The sequence below is a fragment of the Homarus americanus genome, unplaced genomic scaffold, assembly GCF_018991925.1.
Source record: "Homarus americanus isolate GMGI-L3 unplaced genomic scaffold, GMGI_Hamer_2.0 scaffold52512, whole genome shotgun sequence".
Lineage (NCBI taxonomy): Eukaryota > Metazoa > Arthropoda > Malacostraca > Decapoda > Nephropidae > Homarus > Homarus americanus.
The window spans coordinates 3097450-3119286 of record NW_024735442.1 but is presented as its reverse complement, the minus strand read 5'-3'; the positions used below and the strand labels follow the sequence as shown (position 1 = coordinate 3119286).

The 21837-nt window shown below is 42.4% G+C and overlaps 1 protein-coding gene across 7 annotated transcripts in view; it reads left to right on the top strand.

Moving 5' to 3' along the window:
• LOC121871000 (rootletin-like) overlaps window positions 1-21837 on the top strand; it is a 103160-nt gene that overhangs the window by 60939 nt on the left and 20384 nt on the right. For 4 of the 7 annotated variants that reach the window (XM_042373026.1, XM_042373028.1, XM_042373022.1 and 1 more), the window contains 5 exons: window positions 1881-1918; window positions 17121-17282; window positions 17839-19409; window positions 19659-19920; window positions 21291-21415. In XM_042373026.1, the coding sequence (XP_042228960.1) occupies window positions 17141-17282; window positions 17839-19409; window positions 19659-19920; window positions 21291-21415 (2100 nt within the window). In that variant the 5' untranslated portion in view covers window positions 1881-1918; window positions 17121-17140. Of the gene's footprint in view, window positions 1-1880; window positions 1919-9968; window positions 10018-11824; window positions 11919-17120; window positions 17283-17838; window positions 19410-19658; window positions 19921-21290; window positions 21416-21837 lie in introns of those variants that run through there. The other 3 variants (XM_042373023.1, XM_042373025.1, XM_042373027.1) reach the window with 2 other exon arrangements.

Below are 21837 nucleotides of genomic sequence, written 5' to 3'. Positions count from 1 at the left end.
GATAAAGTGGTGTAGTAACTCTGTGTAATTAGTTGTTTTCTAACGGCTACACAGCATCACCGTACAAGCACACACAACATATATGCTTGGGTATAGAAATAAGCCACCTGGAAGATCTATTAAAGTAGTGGATCACCTGAAGAATATCCACTACAGCTAACTTCGCCTAAATGATTAATCACCCTAACCTAACCTAACCTAACCTAATGACTAAAACCTTACGTCATACACCTATATACTGTACTATACAACTGTCTTATATTATTCAACTTTCCCCCTCCCTCTTCCCATCTTCACCCCCCCTTCCCTCTTCCCATCTTCACCCCCCTCCCTCTTTACATCTTTACCCCCTCCCCTCTTCTCATCTTCACCCCTCCCTCTTCCCATCTTCACCCTCCCTCCGTCTTCCCATCTTCACCCCCTCCCTCTTCCCATCTTCACCCTCCTCCCTCTTCCCATCTTCACCCCCTCTTCCCATCTTCACCCCCCTCCCTCTTTCCATCTTCACTCCTCTCCCTCTTCCCATCTTCACCCCCTCCGCCCATCAAAAGCAAAACAAAAACATTAGAGGCACCAATCGGTATTTATTTATTTTATTACTAACTAAATACCAAGCCATCCGTTCCTCGTCAAGATACCATACAGTAACTCGATACCATACAGTAGATACCATACAGTAACTCGATACCATACAGTAACTCCCCTTAATATACTCTACTGTGGCGTGAATGACCGCGGTGGCTTGAAGGTCGCTTATGCAGACAGACGATGAGACACACACACTGCCACAATATAATCAGGAGATATTTCTTGAGATATGAAGAGTACATGTGTCGTTTTAGTACAATGAAGAGGGGTAGGGGGGTTGCGGAACTTGCGGCCTCCGGGTGCGGTAGGAACAAGACGTGCCACACTAATCAGTTATATACCTGTTCATCATTGTTCCCGGTCGTGTTGTTGTGGTACTTTAAGTGATGCGGATATTGGTAGTCCCCTTCCCTTCCTACTCCTCTCTCTCTCATCCCTTTTCCTCCCTCCTTCCCACCTTTCCCTTTCCTCCCTCCTTCCCACCTACCCTTTTCCTCCTTCCTCCCTCCTCCCTTTCCTCCCTCCTTCCCTTCCTCCCTTTCCTCCTTCCTTCCCTTCCTCCCTCCTTCCCTTCCTCCTTCCTTCCCTTCCTCCTTCCTTCCCTTCCTCCCTTTCCTCCCTCTTTACCATCCTACCTTTTCCCCTTCCTTCACACTCCCCCTCCTTAACACTAACCTAACTTAACCCACCAATTAGTGTTAAGGTGGCCAATCAATAGGTGAAATAATCTTGGGTGGAGGTTCTTCAGGTGATCTGTATATGTTAAAAATTGTTCCACTTTGGCTTTGGTGATGATTTTTACACGGGTAGACTTAACCATTGTACAAGACAGGATTTATCGAGGAGGGTGCTGGGATCATGTGGAGGTTGTCAACTAGCCACCACCGTGATTGTTGTGGTGGGTGGGTGGGTGGTAGTGGTGAGTGGGTGTGTGGAGGCGGCAACGACAGGATGGCATTGGGCGGTTATGAGTGTTCAACGGTCACACCCGCTAGTGAGCCCTGATATACTCACTGTCAAGCCTGTGTGTGTGTGTGTGTGTGTGTGTGTGTGTGTGTGTGTGTGTGTGTGTGTGTGTGTGTGTGTGTGTGTGTGTGTGTGTGTGTGTGTGTGTGTGTGTGTGTGTGTGTGTGTGTGTGTGTGTGTGTGTGTGTGTGTGTGTGTGTGTGTGTGTGTGTGTGTGTGTGTGTGTGTGTGTGTGTGTGTGTGTGTGTGTGTGTGTGTGTGTGTGTGTGTGTGTGTGTGTGTGTGTGTATATCTTTTTTAATATTTATTTTTTTTATTCTTTTCAGATTAAGAATTTGAAGAAGGTGTCCATGATCCTGTTGTGGTAAGTAGTAAGCTAGAGTTTAGTGTAGTGGAGAAGATTGGTCTCCCTAGTTTGGTTAGGATAGTTTTCCCTCCATGTGAGAGATCAACTTGGTGAGGAGTGGCGGGACACATGTGGTGGTAAAATAGTGATGCACACACACACACACACACACACACACACACGAGAGAGAGAGAGAGAAAATTACATACAAATATCATGTATCACGACCCCACATGCTGTGATATTCGATCATGTTGGTGATAAATACCTGATAGTTTTACAGTCCATTTCTCACATTCCCAGAGTTTTCATAACCAGAGCCCATGAGTGACCTTAAATAATCCTTTCTCATGTTGTTGCCTGAAAGAACCGGTAACCCCATCTTACTGTGTGTGTGTGTGTGTGTGTGTGTGTGTGTGTGTGTGTGTGTGTGTGTGTGTGTGTGTGTGTGTGTGTCCCCTTCAATTCTCAACAAACAAAACCAAACACAAACAGAAAATGACACAAACCGAGGGAGTTGAAGAAGAGCCGCAAACCCCTGTCAGGTGACCACATGGCTACCTACCCTACACAGCCCAGGGCGACCTCAAGGAAACCACGGTGACCCTCTTGGTTTGGGTAAAGGCCTGTAGGGTTAAGGGGTGAGAGGTAGGATTCCCACGGCCACCATCTCTTGGGGGTTCTCACCTTACTCACGTCACCTACCATAACACTCGTCACCAGACAACCTCACTCTTACTACAACTACTTCGGCGTCACACACACAGCTCCAGAATAAGACCTTCAGCTTATGACCACCACAGCAGCTCTCTGAACAGTGTCTCATTCACTAGAAGTCCCGCAACTCTGACTATTAAAATGTTTAGTCGTATTTAATATATTCAGACGACCAAAACTAAACAATGACCTTGGCTCTGTAGATAAAAATAAATATATATTAGTTATTAATTCTGTCCTAAATACACAGTATATGTAAGGGAATCATTATCCCAATACAACACTAAAACCTCCGCCATTAATTAATTGTCTCACAGTAACTATATTTAATATAGAATCATTACTATTATTTTGTCATTTAATGATATAAAACGGGTAAAATGTAGTTGCTCGAGCGTAGAGTTTTGGCTGGGACGTTTATTTTCCCGTGTGTGTGTTGAATCACAAATGTTCAGGCACCCATTGCTGTCTTAGTGTGAGAGATATAACAGCACGTTAGTAAACTGTTTATTTTTGCTTCAACTGTAACTTTCTCCTCTGATAACCAGGGAAGAGGCATGGCGGTGTGGGTCTACCGTGAGATAAGTATAGGCGGTGTGTTCTCTTATGTAAGTATGTAGTTTCCCTCCCCAGCTCATCACAGAATTACCAGTGAACTATTGTTTTTCCGGATCACGTGACGATCAAGGACGCCCAATTTTATTTCACCTGATGATTAAACACCCTAACGATAACCTAATGTAGCGCAACTTAATCTAATCTAACGGCCTAAACCCCACCAGGAAGCGTTAGGGTGTTTAATCATCAGTTGCAATAAGTTTGAAGGAGTTTATCTCTTCACTTGGTCTGTTTTTCCCTCCTGTGGTGTTTTCCTCAGTTCTCACTCCTTCCCTCCCTCCCTCTGGCAGTGTGTGCTTGTTGACACAGTCCTCCTGATGCCGTTCGTTTTTTGTTTCTAGTCAGCTTGTATGAATAGTGGCTGCCTCTCGTGTGCCTGAGTAAGCCAAGAGTATTGGAGTCTTCAGCAGGTGTATGAAGTGTTGTTGATAACGTAACTTGATGGCTGGGAGGTGAGGGAGAGTCGCTACAAAATAGTGTTATGGTTTTGTGTGTACATCAAGCTGTCCCTCACTGGAAGTTGCAAGAGGGAACTTGACGTCACATACATATTAATAAGTGACCTGTTCTACCAGTCACTCAGGTAGTTGATTGCTAAAGTGAATTATTGGTGAGTTTTGATTGTGTGAACTATATGTTGTGTTGACACCAGAAGGATAATTTAGGAGACAGTCCACATCCACAGTCCCGAGCTTACTTCCGGTTATGGGTGCGAGGCAGGTGGCGGAAGAACTCCCGTATCATGCTATTCATCTCCAAATCGGACTGCTAGAGGTGCGGTTAATTCAGATAATGTACAGTACCATCTTCAAGACAACTGGTATGTGCATGGTGTGTGATATTAGTCTAATTTATCAAGAATCTGTTCAGCTCAATCGGTCCTTTTTATAAATATTGAGTGTTTTGTTTTGTATTTCCAGCTGTCAGCGTTCTTGAGACGTTGACAGGCTACATCAGTTGTTCTGTCCACAGGAAGCAATTTTACGCCTCAACTTCCTGGACAAGACAACCCCAACAAGCACGTCGGTTTGTGTTTCAATGTGCGTTTTATCTTGGTCAGTGTTTCCCAGTAGGTTGACAGTTTGAGACCATAGCTACTGCTGATAGTGTGGGAAAGGGAAAGATGGGGGGAGGGGGTGAAGGTGAGACGGAAGGGGGGGTTGTAGGAGGGGAGTTAATGTGGGAAAATTGGGAGGGGTTGCCGGTAAGGGTGTGTGGCAGGGAGCAATAAGGAAGGCGGCAGTGGGGTTGTGCGCGTGTTTACGGATAACCCCTCCTCCCCTCTCATGCCTCACGCGGTCACGTAAATAATGGCCTTCGTTGTGGGCCCAGAACACCCCCCCACCCCCTCCATCACCGTTCCCCAAGATGACAGGAAATTCTGGTGGTTAAATTCGACGTTATTTTTGGTGGTGAGGCAGACAGCATTCGTGGTTGTCTGCCTCTGGTGGTGTTTACCCGTGAGTGTGGCAAGTCTCTCTCCTCCCTCCCTTGGTTCCTCAGCCCATCGTTCTCACTGTGGGTAGAGCCCGGGGGTGTTATTACTGCTTTCACTCGGTGTAAATTACTTTTCTCATATTATCTTTCTGGGGTCACCTGAAGATTCGCCCCCCCCTTTCCCATCTTATTTCACCTGGAAACTAACCAACCAAATGATGGTCTAACCGAACCAGACTTAATTCCAGGTAGTGTAAGGGTAGTTAATCATCAGGTGAAATGAGCTGGGGAGGGAGAATCAGTTTTCTGTTGGGTCTTATTATTTCCGAACTCAGGCTAACTCATCAGGGGAAAGACATGTTAGTTATCCATCCACCCACCCGACCGTCCTGCCGTTTAGACCTCGTTAACACGGGAACACAAGTACAGTTTCGAAATTTCAGGCCTCTATGTGTTAGTTGATAAGAGTGAACAATAGTCGCAGTGTTCAGGGAATTTTGTTGATTATTTCTGTTTTCAGTTTGACTTGTGTTACTCTTTTTTTTATGCTCCTTAGCCTCCTCCTCTCCCCTCTGTTTTGGCTTCCCCCAGCCACCTCCTCTTCCCCCCAGCCACCTCCTCTTCCCCCCAGCCACCTCCTCTTCCCCCCAGCCACCTCCTCTTCCCCCCAGCCACCTCCTCTTCCCCCAAGCTTATTATTATTATTATTATTATTATTATGTCACATCGTCCGTATAATCAACTCATCAACGAAATTGCTCGCCACTTCGTCTAAAAAAAGGTGTACATACATGGTTGTGTGGTGTACAAGTCAAGATAGTTCCGCTTACACGATTTTTGGAGGGGTCGTGGCCCTTGTGTGACGGGTAAAGGAGACACGTCATTCTCTCCTATAACCTAACCTAACCTTGATAACGAGACATACTCAGCGAGCAGAGTATTGATAGCCGATGAAAAATACGTAAAACTTGAAGTGATTTTTTTTTTTAAGTTTTAGTTGGCTGGGGGAAAGTATTTGTGGGTTTGTATTTATATTTTAATATCATGAGCTTGTGTTACACCTGACTCTAGCCTCGCTGCAGGTTGGGGTGACACATCTCGCGGTCTCATTCGACTGGAAATTGGCTGAATTCTTCCCAGAGGTTTTTAGTCCTGTTTCTCATGGTTAAGAGACAGCACACACATGTTCCACTACAGCGATGATAGTATTGTCCTGGTAATTTATATTCGTAATTTAAAGTTGGAAGGGAATTTGTATTTATTTTATTCCTTCCCACACAGATCTTGTGATTTGTATTTCGTGTGGATGAAGTTCCCGGAGCGCCAGGCAGCAGACGTGTAGGCAGCTGTGCCATTGCTCGCTAAGGTGTCTTAATGAAGTAGAGAGAAATAGCAGGTCATGTTAAAGCTTAGTTGTACTGTACGTCTAACTTCAGTTGTATAGTACAGGTAATACAACACGATAGTTCCAACCTTCTCCCGGTCACCTGTACATATCGGCAGGTGAGCTTCCGTGTCTTCTCCACAACTCTTCCACAGGTTTACGGGAATGTGTGGAAGTCTGTAAAATGAAAATTAATGTCCACTCCCTCATTCTTTCCCTCCCTCCCTCCCTCCCTCCCTCCCTCCACAGAGACGCCGCTCCTAGTGTGTTTGAGTTGTGTTGGCTGCTACTCCACACCAGCCACTGAGGGATGATATACTTACGGCAATATACAATTCACAAAATCTAGGTGTTATTTGTTCCTACCACTTTTCTTACACAATGACGGTTTGTATGTTAGGTTACCAGTTTTGGCCACACACTTGTTGCCTAGTTGGGGTGTGTGTGTGTGTGTGTGTGTGTGTGTGTGTGTGTGTGTGTGTGTTTTGAGGGGATCATAGATATACTGTAGTCATTTTCCAGTTGACGTTCACATTGGAATAAAAACAGAATGATATAGTCTGAATGTTATGTTTTAAGAAAGAGACGCTTGTTTCCTGCCTAGGTGGAGTACTGTACCGTGGGAACTGACGGAGACCCAACACTAAAAAGAGATATTTGGCCAACACTTTTTCGTCGAATATAAATGTCTGGCACACACACACACACACACACACCTACACACCTACACACACACACACACACACCTACACACACCTACACACACACACACACACACACACTATACATACCTGCTGTGTATTCTCTTGACGTATTATTATAACCTTCTGTGGTGGTGGTGGTGGTGGTGGTCATCATTGTCTGCAGGCTCTTGTCTCTTAGGGAAGATATTTAAGTCTAGCCCTGATTGGATGGTCATACTACAAGGCTTCAGTGTCCGACAATGTTTCAGTATCTAACAAGGCTTCAGTGTCCGCCGTCAATGAGTGTTGTGTCGTTTCAGAAATATTGTGTGAATGATGGTCTGAGAGTGAGTGTCGCCCCAACACTTCTCTAGCATGATATAAACTTGGGATTTTGTGACGTCTCATGTTTCCTGTTTGATTCGAAGTTTAGTTTTATATGGTAGGTTGGGTTAGGAAAGCAAATTTTAGAGCATCACTGACGTCTTCAGCTTAGTTAACCTTCTTTTTTCCTCAGCCAGATGCTAACTTTATCGCGGGTGATTACTTGATTGTTCGGCTTATGTGTGTATACGCCTGATGACTGTCGGTCTGCAGGGCTTTGGAAAAAATCAAACTAAAATGTAACTATATAAATTGAGTTAAAGTATACCATTATACTGTGTGTGTGTGTGTGTGTGTGTGTGAGTTTTTCTGCATTGCGATTATTATAAAATGGAACTTCAAATGTATTTGGTTTTCGCCGCCATTTTCCTCATTGGCGGAAAGTTTTCTGGCTGCCGTTTGTGTCATATATTGGTCGGTGGAGCCAAGGTCAAACACTGCCTCGCCGGGATTTTTCCCTCGTGGTTATCTTGAGTCTACCCCATGCTTGTCTGGTGTCTGGCCCGAGTGTTCTTGGTTACGTCGTCGGAAACTTGACCTGGAAGGCACATGACGGGCGGAGGGAGCAGGTGGGTCAGTGTAGCAGGAACAGTTAGCCAGGAACGTGAGCAGCATGCTTAGCCATGGGCCAGTTAAACTTTACCGTTAATTATTGGGTTAACTACCTCTAACACCAGCAGGTAACGTGTTAGGTGACACGTCCCAGTGACCGCTGGTAGTACCAGGTTCACACAGCCAAGTGTGTAAGCTCACAGTGACCGGCAGCCAGCAGTGTTGGCCAGGCACCACCACCTCACATCACCCTGCCGTCGCCAGCCCCACACCGTGACGGGCACCAGGCGCCGAGGCTCCACACTGGTTTTTTGTGCAGGTTATCACCCTGGCAGCTGCCACTCACACTAGAATAGATGAAGTCTCTACGGCCATACTTTTCACACCCTTAAACATTACGCATGTTTTAATCAAGCAAGTTGTAACAGACCTTAAATGTCTTTGACAGTTCTTGTCACCTGAATTGCTTACACGAGGAAACCCTCCTGTTGCCTAGGATTAGTCGCACCAGACTCGGGGACACATCCACATAAGAATACTTCTTATGGAGTTTACTTTGAAAATATTTTGTTGTGAAGACAAAGGTGGTGTGGGTGTTGAGCCTGGAAGAGCTTCATCTTCGTGGCAGCATTCCTATTGTCTGGTTTGGTTTTCTTAGGTTTTACGATGCACTTATCGTTGGGTCGGCAGCGAATGCACCCGTTTCCAGGATAATCTCGTTGTCAAGTCCGATTTATACAACCATAACGTTATCTGTTTTCTGTTTTTCTCCTGTGTGTTTTATGTACTGTATTGTACCTGTTGTATTCTCTGTACAGTCTCGGGTGATTAATACTCGTAGACTTTACAGAGCATCATGTTCGTCGTCCACGCCAGCGAGATCTTTATCGACTAACCAGAGGGGGAGCCTTAACGCTTGCCCTGCTCTCTTCTTGTCATTATAATATCCACCAGACATATGAATAACACAAGTAACATGACTCCACCCTGAAGAACTCCACCTTTATTTAGTATTTGTTAAGTTTAAAAAAATATTACTCCTCATTCAGCTCGAGTAAATATTTGAATTGTATTACACCTTTTTCTTTAGGTATGATAGTAATACTTCACCTGAATTTCTTTTTGTTTTTTATCTAAGTTATTATTTGCTGGTCGTCAAGTAGGAATGATAGTTGTTGTGGTGACAGAAGTTAAGTTTTGCCTCAGAACAGCTAAGTAGTGCCTCCTTACCCGTTAACTGTAGTCTCTTACGTAATGCATCATTCTTAATCCCTGTGTGTGTATTTTGTTGATCCTGATGTTTACAAAGTATTACTCCGCCGGATATTTGAACGAATAAAATGAAATGTGTTGTATCAGTGTGTAGGTGTTGAAACGAGTGGTGGTAGTGGTGGTGGTTGGTGTGGGTGGGGGCGTGGCGGAGAGGGCTGGAGGACACATTAGGAAGGCGGGGCTGAGGGTGTAGCTGTGAGGGCAGGGAGACAGCCTACCCCTCTGCCGCCACCAGTACACCCACGTACACCCCCCCTCCTTGTGTAAATAAACGGTTAATGAATGCATTCCCTTATTAATTTGAGTCCTATCATATCATTAAGTGATTCGGTTGGCGAAAGTTTAGAAACGACAGAATCAGGGTGGCGCTGGACCCGTCAAGCCGTAAAGCTACAGTAGATATATTGAGGTAGGACGCGGATCTCAGGCAGTGTCTGTGACGACTGTCCCATGTTACACAGTGAGTAGGTCACTAGGGTATGAAGCACTCAGTCACAACTTTACGCGTCACGTGTGTATAAGAATTGTACATAATTTGGGGGGTATTACGTGAGTAGGCTGAGCCCATAGAAGGCAGTAAGCTGTAAACACTTCAGAATTAACTATATAGAAAGAGGGAACAATATTATCTGGTGAGCATAGCGTGACGTCATCACCCACTTAACTCTGCCCTGGTTTAGTACAGAACACCGTGAGGAAAATTTTTCTGGGGGGTAAATGGTTTTAGGAATTTTGTTTTTTCCTGTGTTATCTCCCTGTCCTCACACACAACTTTAAACCAGATGATAATAAATGTTACATAATACTTCCTTGAGATAAATGTATAGTATATAATTATCAGGTGCCCAAAAGAGAGCTCAGGTTCTCAACTGGCTCAGCCATGTTAATATTGTTATTATTATCCACTCTCTATCTGTGTTTTTCTGGCTAAATAAACTGTTTCAATTCAAATCGTGTCACGGTGGTCATTTCTTCAGCTATGTCCTGATATCGTCTCTTACCGTCTCTGTTTTTGTTTCAGGTGTCACTTCTTCCTAACACGCGCCCTCCTCCTGTCCCTATGAGCTTCGGTGAGTGGAAGGGAATTGTGTTTACTAGGGTGTGGGTGTTAGTGGAAATTTTCCACGGTGGAGGCGATGTATGTCTCGGGCGACACACTGGTCTAAGGGCACCACCAGCTCTATGGTCGGTCTGTTTCTTGTTATTCGTCTCCTGAACAAGCGATGAAAGTGATGCTCCTGTTCAGTGCCGCCTTATTGTCCCGCTGAGGTTATGGCGTCATTCTTTCCCCTGCTACAACCCCTCCCGTGTGCTGCCCATCTCCCTGTACGTCTGCTTCTCTCACAACCTCTGTTATAATTTCTTGTTTATTTGAAGAAATTTTAAGTGACAATATACTGATGTGACGATATAAATATCTGCAGATTTTTACCCAAACTTCGTGAGTGAGGAGGGAAGGGAGGGGCCGGGTGAGGTCACATTGTAGGCCTACAATCAGAGGTTCAGCCGAGTGTGTCATCAGCAAGGCCTTATGTTATCCATTGAGCCGCCTACTTCACACAGTTGATCTACAGCACGTGTTAGGTGAGCTACTCTCTCCCAATAATTATACTCGAGCAATGGCCTGGTGTGGAGCCGCGTTATAGTGTGGCTGGGCGTGGTGCGCTGTGGTGATAAGTTGTAAAGTGTCGGGGTGTGGTGTGGAAAATTGCGGTCATGAAGGCCAGGGTAAGAAAAAAGCATAAATCACCACCAAACTGGACCGATGAAGGTAACTCCTCTTAAACCTAATATAGATGATAGCGAGCGCTGCTTACCATCAACACAACCGCACCAGGTCAAGGAGGTGTCACTTCTAACCTGCTGGTGAGCTGTATCTTGATAACCTCTCTGAGTGGCGGCGGTGGTGGTGAGGTCTCGTGGCGGTGGTGTGTGTGTTGAGGAAGGCCTCGTGGTGGTGATAAGTGTGTGTTAAGGAGGGCCTCGTGGTGGTGATAAGTGTGTGTTAAAGAGGGCCTCGTGGTGGTGTTGAGTGTGTGTTAAGGAAGGCCTCGTGGTGGTGATAAGTGTGTGTTAAGGAGGGCCTCGTGGTGGTGATAAGTGTGTGTTAAGGAGGGCCTCATGGTGGTGTTGAGTGTGTGTTAAGGAGGGCCTCGTGGTGGTGTTGAGTGTGTGTTAAGGAGGGCCTCGTGGTGGTGATAAGTGTGTGTTAAGGAGGGCCTCGTGGTGACGGTGTGACACACACGGCGCCGTCCTTCTCGGGCTGGCGACTAAGGGTCCTGCCGCTGAGCTTTCTCACCGCCATTACAACAGGAACTTTCGACGTTGCAACTTTTTACCATCAAATGTAAGACACATCGCCCCTGGACCAGTACGGTAGGTTGTTATGGTCATTTTGTGCCGTGCAGCGTGTTTTGTGTTTTAATCTTTGTGTTATTATATAGTGGTTATGTGTTTTGGGGCTGTAGCTAAGTTCGTTCCTGAACTGTGTACATCTTTGTCTCGTCAACAGATCGAATTCTCCATTTTTGTCGCAATAAATTTTTAGCCTTTTTTGTGTTCTCGTTGTTTCTCGAAGACCTGTGGTCCCGTGAACATAATGTTGATTCCAAGCATAAATATTATTCTCTCCTTACTTGGCGTGTTGTGGTGACCCTCCCCCTGGCCCTCAGCTCCACGGAGGTAATGAGTGGCGCCCCTCGTCACGCCAACACCGGGGAGGCTCTTTCTTTCCTGCCATATAGACGATAATCGATCATCACCCCTCCCGCTGGTGGTGTTGTGGGGGCGAGTCGTAGCCCCGCACTGCGTCATGACCATCATGGTAGGGCCAAGACTGGCTGGCCTCGTACCACCCGCACACCTCACCTGCTTCGCCTTCCTGGCCCCGCAACCTCACTACATGTTGGTGTGTGTGGTGGATGGTCGTCTCTACCACAGTGCATACACATAACATCTGCTATGGTGGATCGTGAGTGGCTGTCACCACTTTCCTTTATCGTCGTGTAGTGTATACACTGTACGGCCATTAGTGCTTACTTATGTCATCCCTTAAAGTGTATAGTGTGTGGTCATCATCCTCGGTGTTGCCTCCTTAAGTATCCCAAATAGTCACTGTCGCAAAGTCGTCATCAGCCGTGACTGTACGCAGGGGCTGGTTACCTTCAGTCACTGTACAGTAGCTTGGCCATGTACACACATCAAAACAGATTGTGCTTATTTCACACGAAACAATGTGACACCACAGACGATGGATATTGTAAAATTCCATATATCTCTTACTTGTGACATTTCTCGTTTTGTCACTAGTAAGTATTTTCATTATATGCACATTCAGAAGAAAATTGATTAGTCTTGGGAACAGTGTGTGGCGTGGTTCATGGTGGTGGTGACATAGGTGTAGTGATCATTTAGAGGAGAATCGGACCCAGTGTACACAGATATTATTTTGTTCGTGTATATAATGTAGCTTTGTGTGTTCGTTAGTTCTCCACCAGTGTTTTACGGATTAACGTAATAAATAATTCTATACACTACTATTTCTATATTTTACGTATTGTTTTTAATTCTCACTTCAGACTTACTACGGTTATGTGTATTTGTTTTTTGTTTCGTTTGAAAGTGAGTTGAAGCGGCATTATATTAGTTCTGTCTCAGTTGTATGTTATGGCGGCAGCGCAGGTGTTGTCCAGGTGCTCTCCGTGACAACAAACTCTTACCCAACCTCCTCCCCCCGTGGTGGGCGGGAGGAGGAGGAGGCTCTAACACGGTATCTGACTGGCCGGCTGTTGGCTCTGGAGGAACGACAAATATGGATTCCGTGCACATTGTGGAGAGAGATGAGTGTATGCTGCTGTGGTTGATGTTGACCTGCGTGGTAAGGAACCCGTGGTGGCAGCCGACTGGTGCAAGTTACAGGAGGGGCTTCATTACACACTGGGAATACTGTATTGCCTTGGCTTCACAAGTGCCTGGTTCTTGGACCTGAATTTCCTTGATGGCACTATGAGTTCCCTTGGGTGTAACTTGTATGCGAGATGTTCCTGATTGTGTGTGAACAGTTTGGCTCGGTTGATCTACTCCAGTCATTGAAGGAGGGTAGTTCTGTAGCCTCTTTTGTAGGTTGTGGTGTACCGTAGTCTGCAGAGTTTTGAGTCCTGCAGATATACGTCATTGTTGTGTGTAAAAGTTTTGCGTTATGTTTCTCGGTAAGAATATATCAGTTGCGGTGGTCAGAGGTGTTGTGGTGCATCTGTAGTTTTTCAGTCAATGGTAAAGTTGATTCGGTGTGGTGTAATAGTGCATATGAAGGTTCTGTTTTTGTAATACTGTGATGAGAAAATATCTTACACTGTCATGTTTACCAACATGGTGCAGTGCTGAGCGTAATAGTAACTATACCGCAAGTTTTATCCTAGTAAACCACGGTCATATGGAAAACGTAATTATAAAAACCATAATATAGTGTATTGTATGAGTAGCCTAGTGTTACGCCGACCTCTCGTATTTCTTGGCATCTGTCCTTCGCTCTGTCCACCTTATTATTTCTTCATTCATTAGTTTAATTCGTCTCGTCAGCAGACTCGAGCGCTTATACACTACATTCGTGAGGGCTACACCGCCATGCAGGTCAAGGGCGAGAGTATTGGCGCCATGCAAAAATACGTCTCTGGAAATCGATGCTACCTTTAGCAAAAAATCTGGTTTAGATCTTTTTATAATAACTTCATGTATTACAGCTTCAGGACTAATGTTTTGAAATATAATATAAAATAAAATAATGCAATGATTATATGATTTTTACAATACCTGTAGAATTTGTATTATTATTTTACGAATCCGTTTTAAATATTCTCAGTAACGTTTAAAAAAAAATATAGCCGAATATATAGGATCATGCATAACATAAATACATTAGATATTAAAAGTAGTAGGCAGCTATCAAACAGGGAGTTACTACAGGTTGACAACCCTTTATCCGAAAACCGAAAAGCTCTGATAACCGAAAGTTTTTTTTGGGGGCATTTTTTTAATGTGTATTAGCCCACCCAGGCATAGATCACTGACCCACATGAGGACCTGGGGGCGAAAATGTAATAGTAATAATAATTATAATAATTATTCATAGTAAATAAAAAATTTAATAAAAATACACCAAAATAAAATAATAATAATAATAATACTAATAATAATAAAATATAATAATAGATTTAATAATAATAACAATAATACTGTAATAATTAAATAATAATAATAATAAAGAAATGCAAGAATGAAAAAAAGATCAAGTGAGAAACACGATCTAGACCTATGAATTATTATTATTATTATTATTATTATTATTATTATTATTATTATTATTATTATTATTATTATTATTATTATTATTATTATAATTTTTTATTATATTTTCGCCCCCCAGGCCCTAATGTGGGTCAGTGATCTATGTCCGGGTGGGCTAATACACATTAAAAAACAAACTAACCATTCTGAAAACCGAAAAATTCCGAAATGCCTCTGGCCCCAAGGATTTCGGATAAGGGATTGTCAACCTGTACCGCCTGGGAAGATATTGGAAGCTTTGTGTTGTCTAATGGTAGACCCTGCTGCCATATGGCACCACGAAAATTGTGACCAAGTCCCAGGTTGCTGATCTGACTTTCTGCCTCATTTACACACAATTGCAGGGTCTCTATTGTTTCTCTTACTGTGACAACACAAAATATATATATTGTTTCTCACTATCTTTTTATTATCATTTTTGTATGTATTTAGTATTATTATCATTATTTTTATTTTTATAAATTGTATTGATTATAAATATTATTATTATTATTATTAATTATTATTATTATTATTATTATTATTATTATTATTATTATTATTATTATTATTATTATTATTATTACCCCCAGGCCTTAACGTGGGTCAGTGACCTGTGCTCGGGTGGGCTAATCCCAGTAAAAAAAAGGTAAATAAATAAATACAAATAATAAGGTGATTGACGCGAGGAAAATAAAGTATGATAGACGTCTGAAGAAAAAATAGACCATGATTGACGTGTGAGGGAGAGTGAGGAGGAGGAGCCCTCTAGCATTATGTTATCTTTAATTACATGAGCTTATAAGTCTCCACTTAGCTCGAGATAGGAACAAAAGGATTAATGGTGGTTAAGTAGTGTTAGAGGCTGTGAGGAGTCTGGTGGGGCGTAAGAGGCAAGCCTTTACCAAGAAGTCCTTGTGCTTCTTGATGTGACCCATGAACTATTCCTGTCCACCCTCTCAACGACGTCATTGTGGTAGTTAGCGAACACTAGGAAAGGTACTAACTACCGCTGGGGCACTTGCTGTTGCTTTAACTGTCGTGTCCGCAGCTATGAATGTAATATTTGTTGTTAATACGCGACTCGCTGTTGAGGTTGTATTTTTGTATTTGACGTTGTTGTAGTACTTGTTCGTGTGAATGTAATTCTTTTTTCTATAGCTAAGGTACTGGCTACTGTGACAAGGATTAGTTGTTATTGTGTGACTGGTTCTCGTGACGGCTTGACAGTTTATACAAGTCACTAGACCAGCCCTTTCATAGTAGATAAGACCAGCGGCCATCCCTGAGAGAAATTAATTGGAAATATGTGATTACCGACACAGTTATATAGTAAAGACAGACACATGGAGCGTGTGGCAGTGGCCGTTGTGTCCATTTTTCAGCCCTGTCAGCAGTATACTTGCGTGTTTGGTTGTGTATTATGACTTAGAATAGCAGTGAAGGAAACAGTGTAGGATGGAGAGAAGGGTTCCCACGCACGGCCACCATACGACCTTGGCCGTCACCACCTGGAATTTCCGCCACCTAGTGAGGACTATTTCTCCCTTAACTCTCACTATTTCTCCCTTACCTCTCACTATTTCTCCCTTAACTCTCACTATTTCTCCCTTACCTCTCACCATTTCTCCCTTACCTCTCACTATTTCTCCCTTACCTCTCACTATTTCTCCCTTACCTCTCACCACCTCCTTACCTCACTTTCTCCCTTACTATTTCTCCCTTAACTCTCACTATTTCTCCCTTACCTCTCACTATTTCTCCCTTAACTCTCACTATTTCTCCCTTACCTCTCACCATTTCTCCCTTACCTCTCACTATTTCTCCCTTACCTCTCACTATTTCTCCCTTACCTCTCACACGACCAGCTCTCTTGACCACCACCACCACACTTATTAGTCACAACTAGCCTCAACCTTTCACCCAACCAGAAGCATTATGAAAACATGGACACATTTGAAATTAATTAAAAAGGGAAAATTTTGTTTTGGCGAAATATAGAAAACCAGAGTGAAAATAAGGCATCTTTTGTGTACCGTAGGTCTTAATTCTGTTAAGATGTTGGCTACACAAAGTACGGTGCTACTATAGTATACGGTCTACCGAGATACAGTATTTACACTATCATCCATTAACCTAACCTAACCTGGGTTAGGTTAAGTTTAAGATAGGTTAGGTTAAGATATATTAGATTAAGTTAGGAATAAATGTGTAAATTAATTACTATAGTTATCATAAATCAAAGTATACTATACCAGTACAGTACTGTACTGGTATTCAAAATAGCTATTTCCTAACTGAATAACTGACCCTGGCCTGTATGTCCATATGTACTATGTAACTTTCTTCTGTCCCACCTATTAATATTGATTTTATACATTATTGTACTGTGTTGGCTGATATTAAGAATTTTTTCCACCACTGAATGTATAGGTACATTACAGTATTTCCAAGACATATTTCTCGTTTTGTTTCACGATTTCTTTTACATGAGTTTTTGCAATATTTTTTTTTCTGAAATCTCCAATTTACTGCCTAAGTCAATAATGCAGATGTGTACTGTATTGAAGAAGGCAGCTTTTTTTTTATACGGTGTACCACACTTGTCAACCATAATTAATTATAATTTTTCCTTATCCACCAGCACCTAAGTCTGCAATGTTCACTCAATAACTGATATTTGATGCAGCATTTTGTCACTAAGACATTGGATGAACTTGAATATCAGCTAATTTCAACCATATTTGACATTTCAGTATGAGAAAAGTTGCAAGTTTTCTTAGTTTTCGACCCAGGGTGTGACATGCAGCTTTTTCCTGACCTGTGAGTAATGATTATTATGTTGTTGCAGAAGGCGATGCTAGGTGAGTAATGCTGGGGGAGAGTGTGGTGGTGAGCGGGGCAGGGGGCACAACGCTCCTTCGTCCACGCTCCGCAGACAACCTGATCCGCTTGGCTCCTGCCACCTCCTTACCTGCCCTCGATGACCTCGCTGAGTCTGAGGTGTTTGTTGGTAAGTCAATCCAATATCAATCAATCAAAAGTACCATCCTCATACAGTATTTGTTGGTTGGTGATCATAGTCCTTCACTCTAAATGCTTTTGGGCTGTTTTTACCGATCCTCTGAGATTTTGCATCTCTCAGGGGACCCAGTTTTTAATTTAATTCATCCAACCCAGTCTCTGTTTTCCCCTGGCCTTCCTACCCTCAAGTTTGCCCATTAATATTTCTGCTATTATCCCCTCAACCCTAATTACATGACCAAGGTATCCAATATAGACCGTACTGTGCCAGTAGTAATGGTTAACTAATTTATAGGCTCCAACAGCACAGTATGTAAAAGCATTTTTTTATTTATAGGATTTATTGGGGTAAGAGGTTCTACCTGTGGGGCTTCAGCCCAACAACAATCAAAAGTTTATTTTATGGCATGGGAGAACATTTGCTATTATAAAATTATTCATAGTTATAATTATCATCTTCTATGATTGTTATCTTCTAATCCCAGATTTATGTTAATTACAAGGTGTCTATGATAATAATATTAACTTTGTGCTTATCCTTCCAGGGGATGAGGATGAGGATGTAGGATTCAGTCATGAACTCAGGCAAGTAGAGGAAGTGAATTTACGACCATCCACAATGGATCAGATGCTCTCCCATGGTTCATCATCATCTGGTAATAATTGTGATGCCACTTCATCAGATCTACTGTCTCCAACTGGTCCCACTCCCACAGCAAACCTATTAATCACCTACCATGATGAAGCTTTAAGGTTGCCACTAGATGCTGTGAAGGAAGAGGTGGAAGCTGAAGCCCTTGAGGAAGCTAGTATGATAATGTCTAGTGGGCCTGGATCTCTTAGCCATGTATCTCTTACTTCATCTGTTATTTCTAATAATTCTCTGGATGACAGCACACTGTCCTCCCGAACTGATACCTTTGACACCGTGGTGGCTGTACCTTTCAGTGATTCTTCTTCCCCACCGGATGTTTCTAATGCAAGTAGCCCAACTCCTACAAAAACCACGCCCACTCGTCCTTCCAACAGAGATGCAACAAGAGTCTCGGGAACCCCTACTCGGACCTCTCCCACCTCCCCTCGTGGATCATCAGGTCGTAGTTCACCCCGCACATCTACGGACTCTCCCCGCACACCAGAAAGAAGGCGCAAAAGTGCTACATCATCTCCAAGAAGTGATAACAGTAGGGGAAGTACCCCAAGGGCAACAGCCATGCGCACAACTCCACGTGGAGTAGATAAAACCAAAGGTGAAGACAAGAAAACGCCAAGAGGTTCAGGGCGAAGTGGAAGTACGACTGCAGAACGAAAGCATTGTGCACGAATGCAGGATTCTACCTTCAAACGGGACTCTGATAAAACCTATGGTCATACTCGCATCAAGGATCACACAGAAGATAGTAAGAGTAGCTTTTTTGGACGTAAGAAAAAACCAGATGCCAAAGATAATAATCAAGATACTGATTCTAAATTTAATACAATAGGTCGAAAAAAGAAAGAAAATAAATCTGAGAAGGAAGAAGTTGCTGAAAAATATGGGACATTGGGTAGACGTAGGAAGACAAAAGAGAGTGGTGACACCAAAGATGATTGCAAGGACAAATTATCAAAAGATACTAAAAATACTCTGGATATGTATGCCACATTACCCAGGCGAAAAGCCCGTGAAATGAGTGCGAGGTGGCGGGAACAGATGGCTGCAGAAGAAGAGGCAGCACGACCCTCCTTAAGACGTACTAAGTCAGTGGGTAAATCAGAAACTAGCAGCAGTGTAACTCGAGGACGCGCCTCTGTTATGACATCAAGTATGCCCTCGTCATCCTTAACAGGCCTCGGTAGGTCACGAAGTCCTCGTACCATCCATCGTGAAGCTAAGTCTACCTCAACAACTTTTAATGCACGCAAAGAAAGAACAATCATATGCATGGAAACTGGTGTACAAACTTCACTGACAGGTGGAGATCTTGTGTCTGCTCTGAGAGCTTTGTCACGACAAAACTCTGTTGGTACTGAGGAAGATCCTGAGGACGCAGCAGAGACGAGGCCACATGTTTCAATTATAAGAGAGATGAAGACACCAGAAGACCTGCCAGACAGACGACATGTTGAAGTCCAGGTGAGGTTTAGTGCAATGTCATGATAAATGTAGGGTATAATGTGGCTGAAAATTTAATAAAAAATTTGTCCTTTTGACTAAAACAACTAACACACACACACACACTCTCTCTCTCTCTCTCTCTCTCTCTCTCTCTCTCTCTCGCTCTCGCTCTCGCTCTCGCTCTCGCTCTCTCAATTTTATTAACATGTTCAGAAGGTGTATGAGTCACAGCACACACCTGTCAACCCCTCTTGTGTGAATCAATAGGTTGAGCTGGCGTGGCGCCTTGGTGATGGGGAACTCCCAGAACACGTGCGGCGACTCACTGAGGAACACACCCGCCTCCAGACTGAACACTCCCGGGCTAGATCCCGCCTTGAAGAGATGGAAGGTATTCGCGAGGAGATGGAAAAGATGAAGGCAAGACTGGAGGAAGAACGCTTGGAGAAAGAGGAAGTTCAAGGCGAGTTAGATAGAACTTCACAACGAGTTAAAGATATGCTGATCTCTATGGAAGGAGTCGAACATGGTAAGAATTAATGGAATACAGTACTTATCAATAACATTATTAATATAATATATATATATATATATATATATATATATATATATATATATATATATATATATATATATATATATATATATATATATATATATATATATATATATATATATATATATATATATATGTATATATATATGTATATATATATACACACATACACATACTGTATCCAATCCTCAACTACTTTTTTTTTTACAAAGTATTGTTTCAGAAATGTCCTTTTTTAATACAGGTGCAGTATTTATAAGTGTGGTAAGGATACCTAATATTTTAATATAGAATTATAAGAAGAAAAATTAAACACTAGGCTGCAAGGAAGGCACAATAGGGGGAGAAATAGAGCAAAGGTGGTGTAAGAGAGGAAGACGAATATATCTTTGAAGAGGATTATGAAAGAAAATGTAAAGTAAAAACTGAGGCAGCATTATCTTCCTGACCTTGAACAATGCAAGTGAAGGGTTGAAGGTGACAGATTTTGACTGTATTAAGTTGAAGTGAATTATATGAGGGCTGCATGTGATATTAGTAGATGGGAGGACATGAGCTATATTGAAGCTCTGTATATGAGAGATGTGGGATAACAGAAGATTAGAGATATGAAGTTATTAAAGATAGTTTGAGGTTGGTAGAGAGGAAGATGGATTATAGAAATGTGAAGAGAATGTACAGTAGTGAAGTATAAGGAACCATAGTACTGTAGTGGAAAGACAGACTGTCCCCCCTGGGAAAGAAAATGTAGTACAGTAGTACATAAAGGGAAAAGCTGCTGGTGGAGTTTAGTACAGTATGTTATAATGGATGTGTACATTTATATGATAGGTATAAAATTCCTGAAATCACCATGCTTCATGTGTTTCTAGGTGAGATGGTAAAAAGTTACTGAGCAGATCTTAGGTGTGAGAGATGGTCAGTGCTAAATTAAATTGGTCAGTTTTAACTCCATAGTAGCGCTACTGACTCCCTTGAGTGAATTAAATGTTCGATTTCCGCTGGTGGAGTTCAGTATGTATACAGTACAGTATACAGGAGCCTCTGATCAGGATAACTTGTTTTGCGTATCATTTGATCATTCTTGAAGAAAGAACAGACTAGGTACAGTAATATGTTATTGTTTTTATTAAATTCATGTTAAATAAAGCAATTAGTAAAAAAAAATAAATATTCCTCACTGGAATCTGTAGTACTGTACATACTGTACATATAACTTTGTGTGTAGTACTGTTGTGTACGTACAGTATTTATATTCTCTTTTGTGCTCAGTACAGGAAGAATTGAAAGTATTTGTTTGTAGACTTAACAGTGCTCTTAAAGGTAAACTTATCTCTTTTCAGAATTCAACAGCAGAGGTGACAGCTTAATGGAGTTGGAATCTCAACTACATCATTCAGCAGATATACATGTACAAATGCAGGAAAGGCTCAACCAATATGAAGAATTTGCTTTAAAGTACAAAAGGGTAAGATGCTATAATGTACTGTATGTTTTTAAAATGAGTGGATGGACATTCACATAGCAGCATTGTGCATGAATGATCAGAGAACACAGTTTCAAATGAATTTTGTGGAAGGATGCACTTTTCATGGTGATGGTAGAGTGTATGAAGCAACAGGAATCAACCAGATGGATATTTTGGTTTTGTTGAAGTAGCGTACAGTACAGTATGTTAAATTTGTCTTCGAGAGACCTCCACTGACTGTATAATGTTAATAACCTGTGGTCATGAAATTATACTGCATTCGCTGGTAATGGGGAATTGTGCATGAATTACTTCTTCTTTTTTAGATTAATATGATCAGTTCACACTTCACTGAAGAGGCTAGAAATTCAAATAGTGTAGAGAACTTCACAAAAGGACTAATAAATTTCCCATTAAAATAT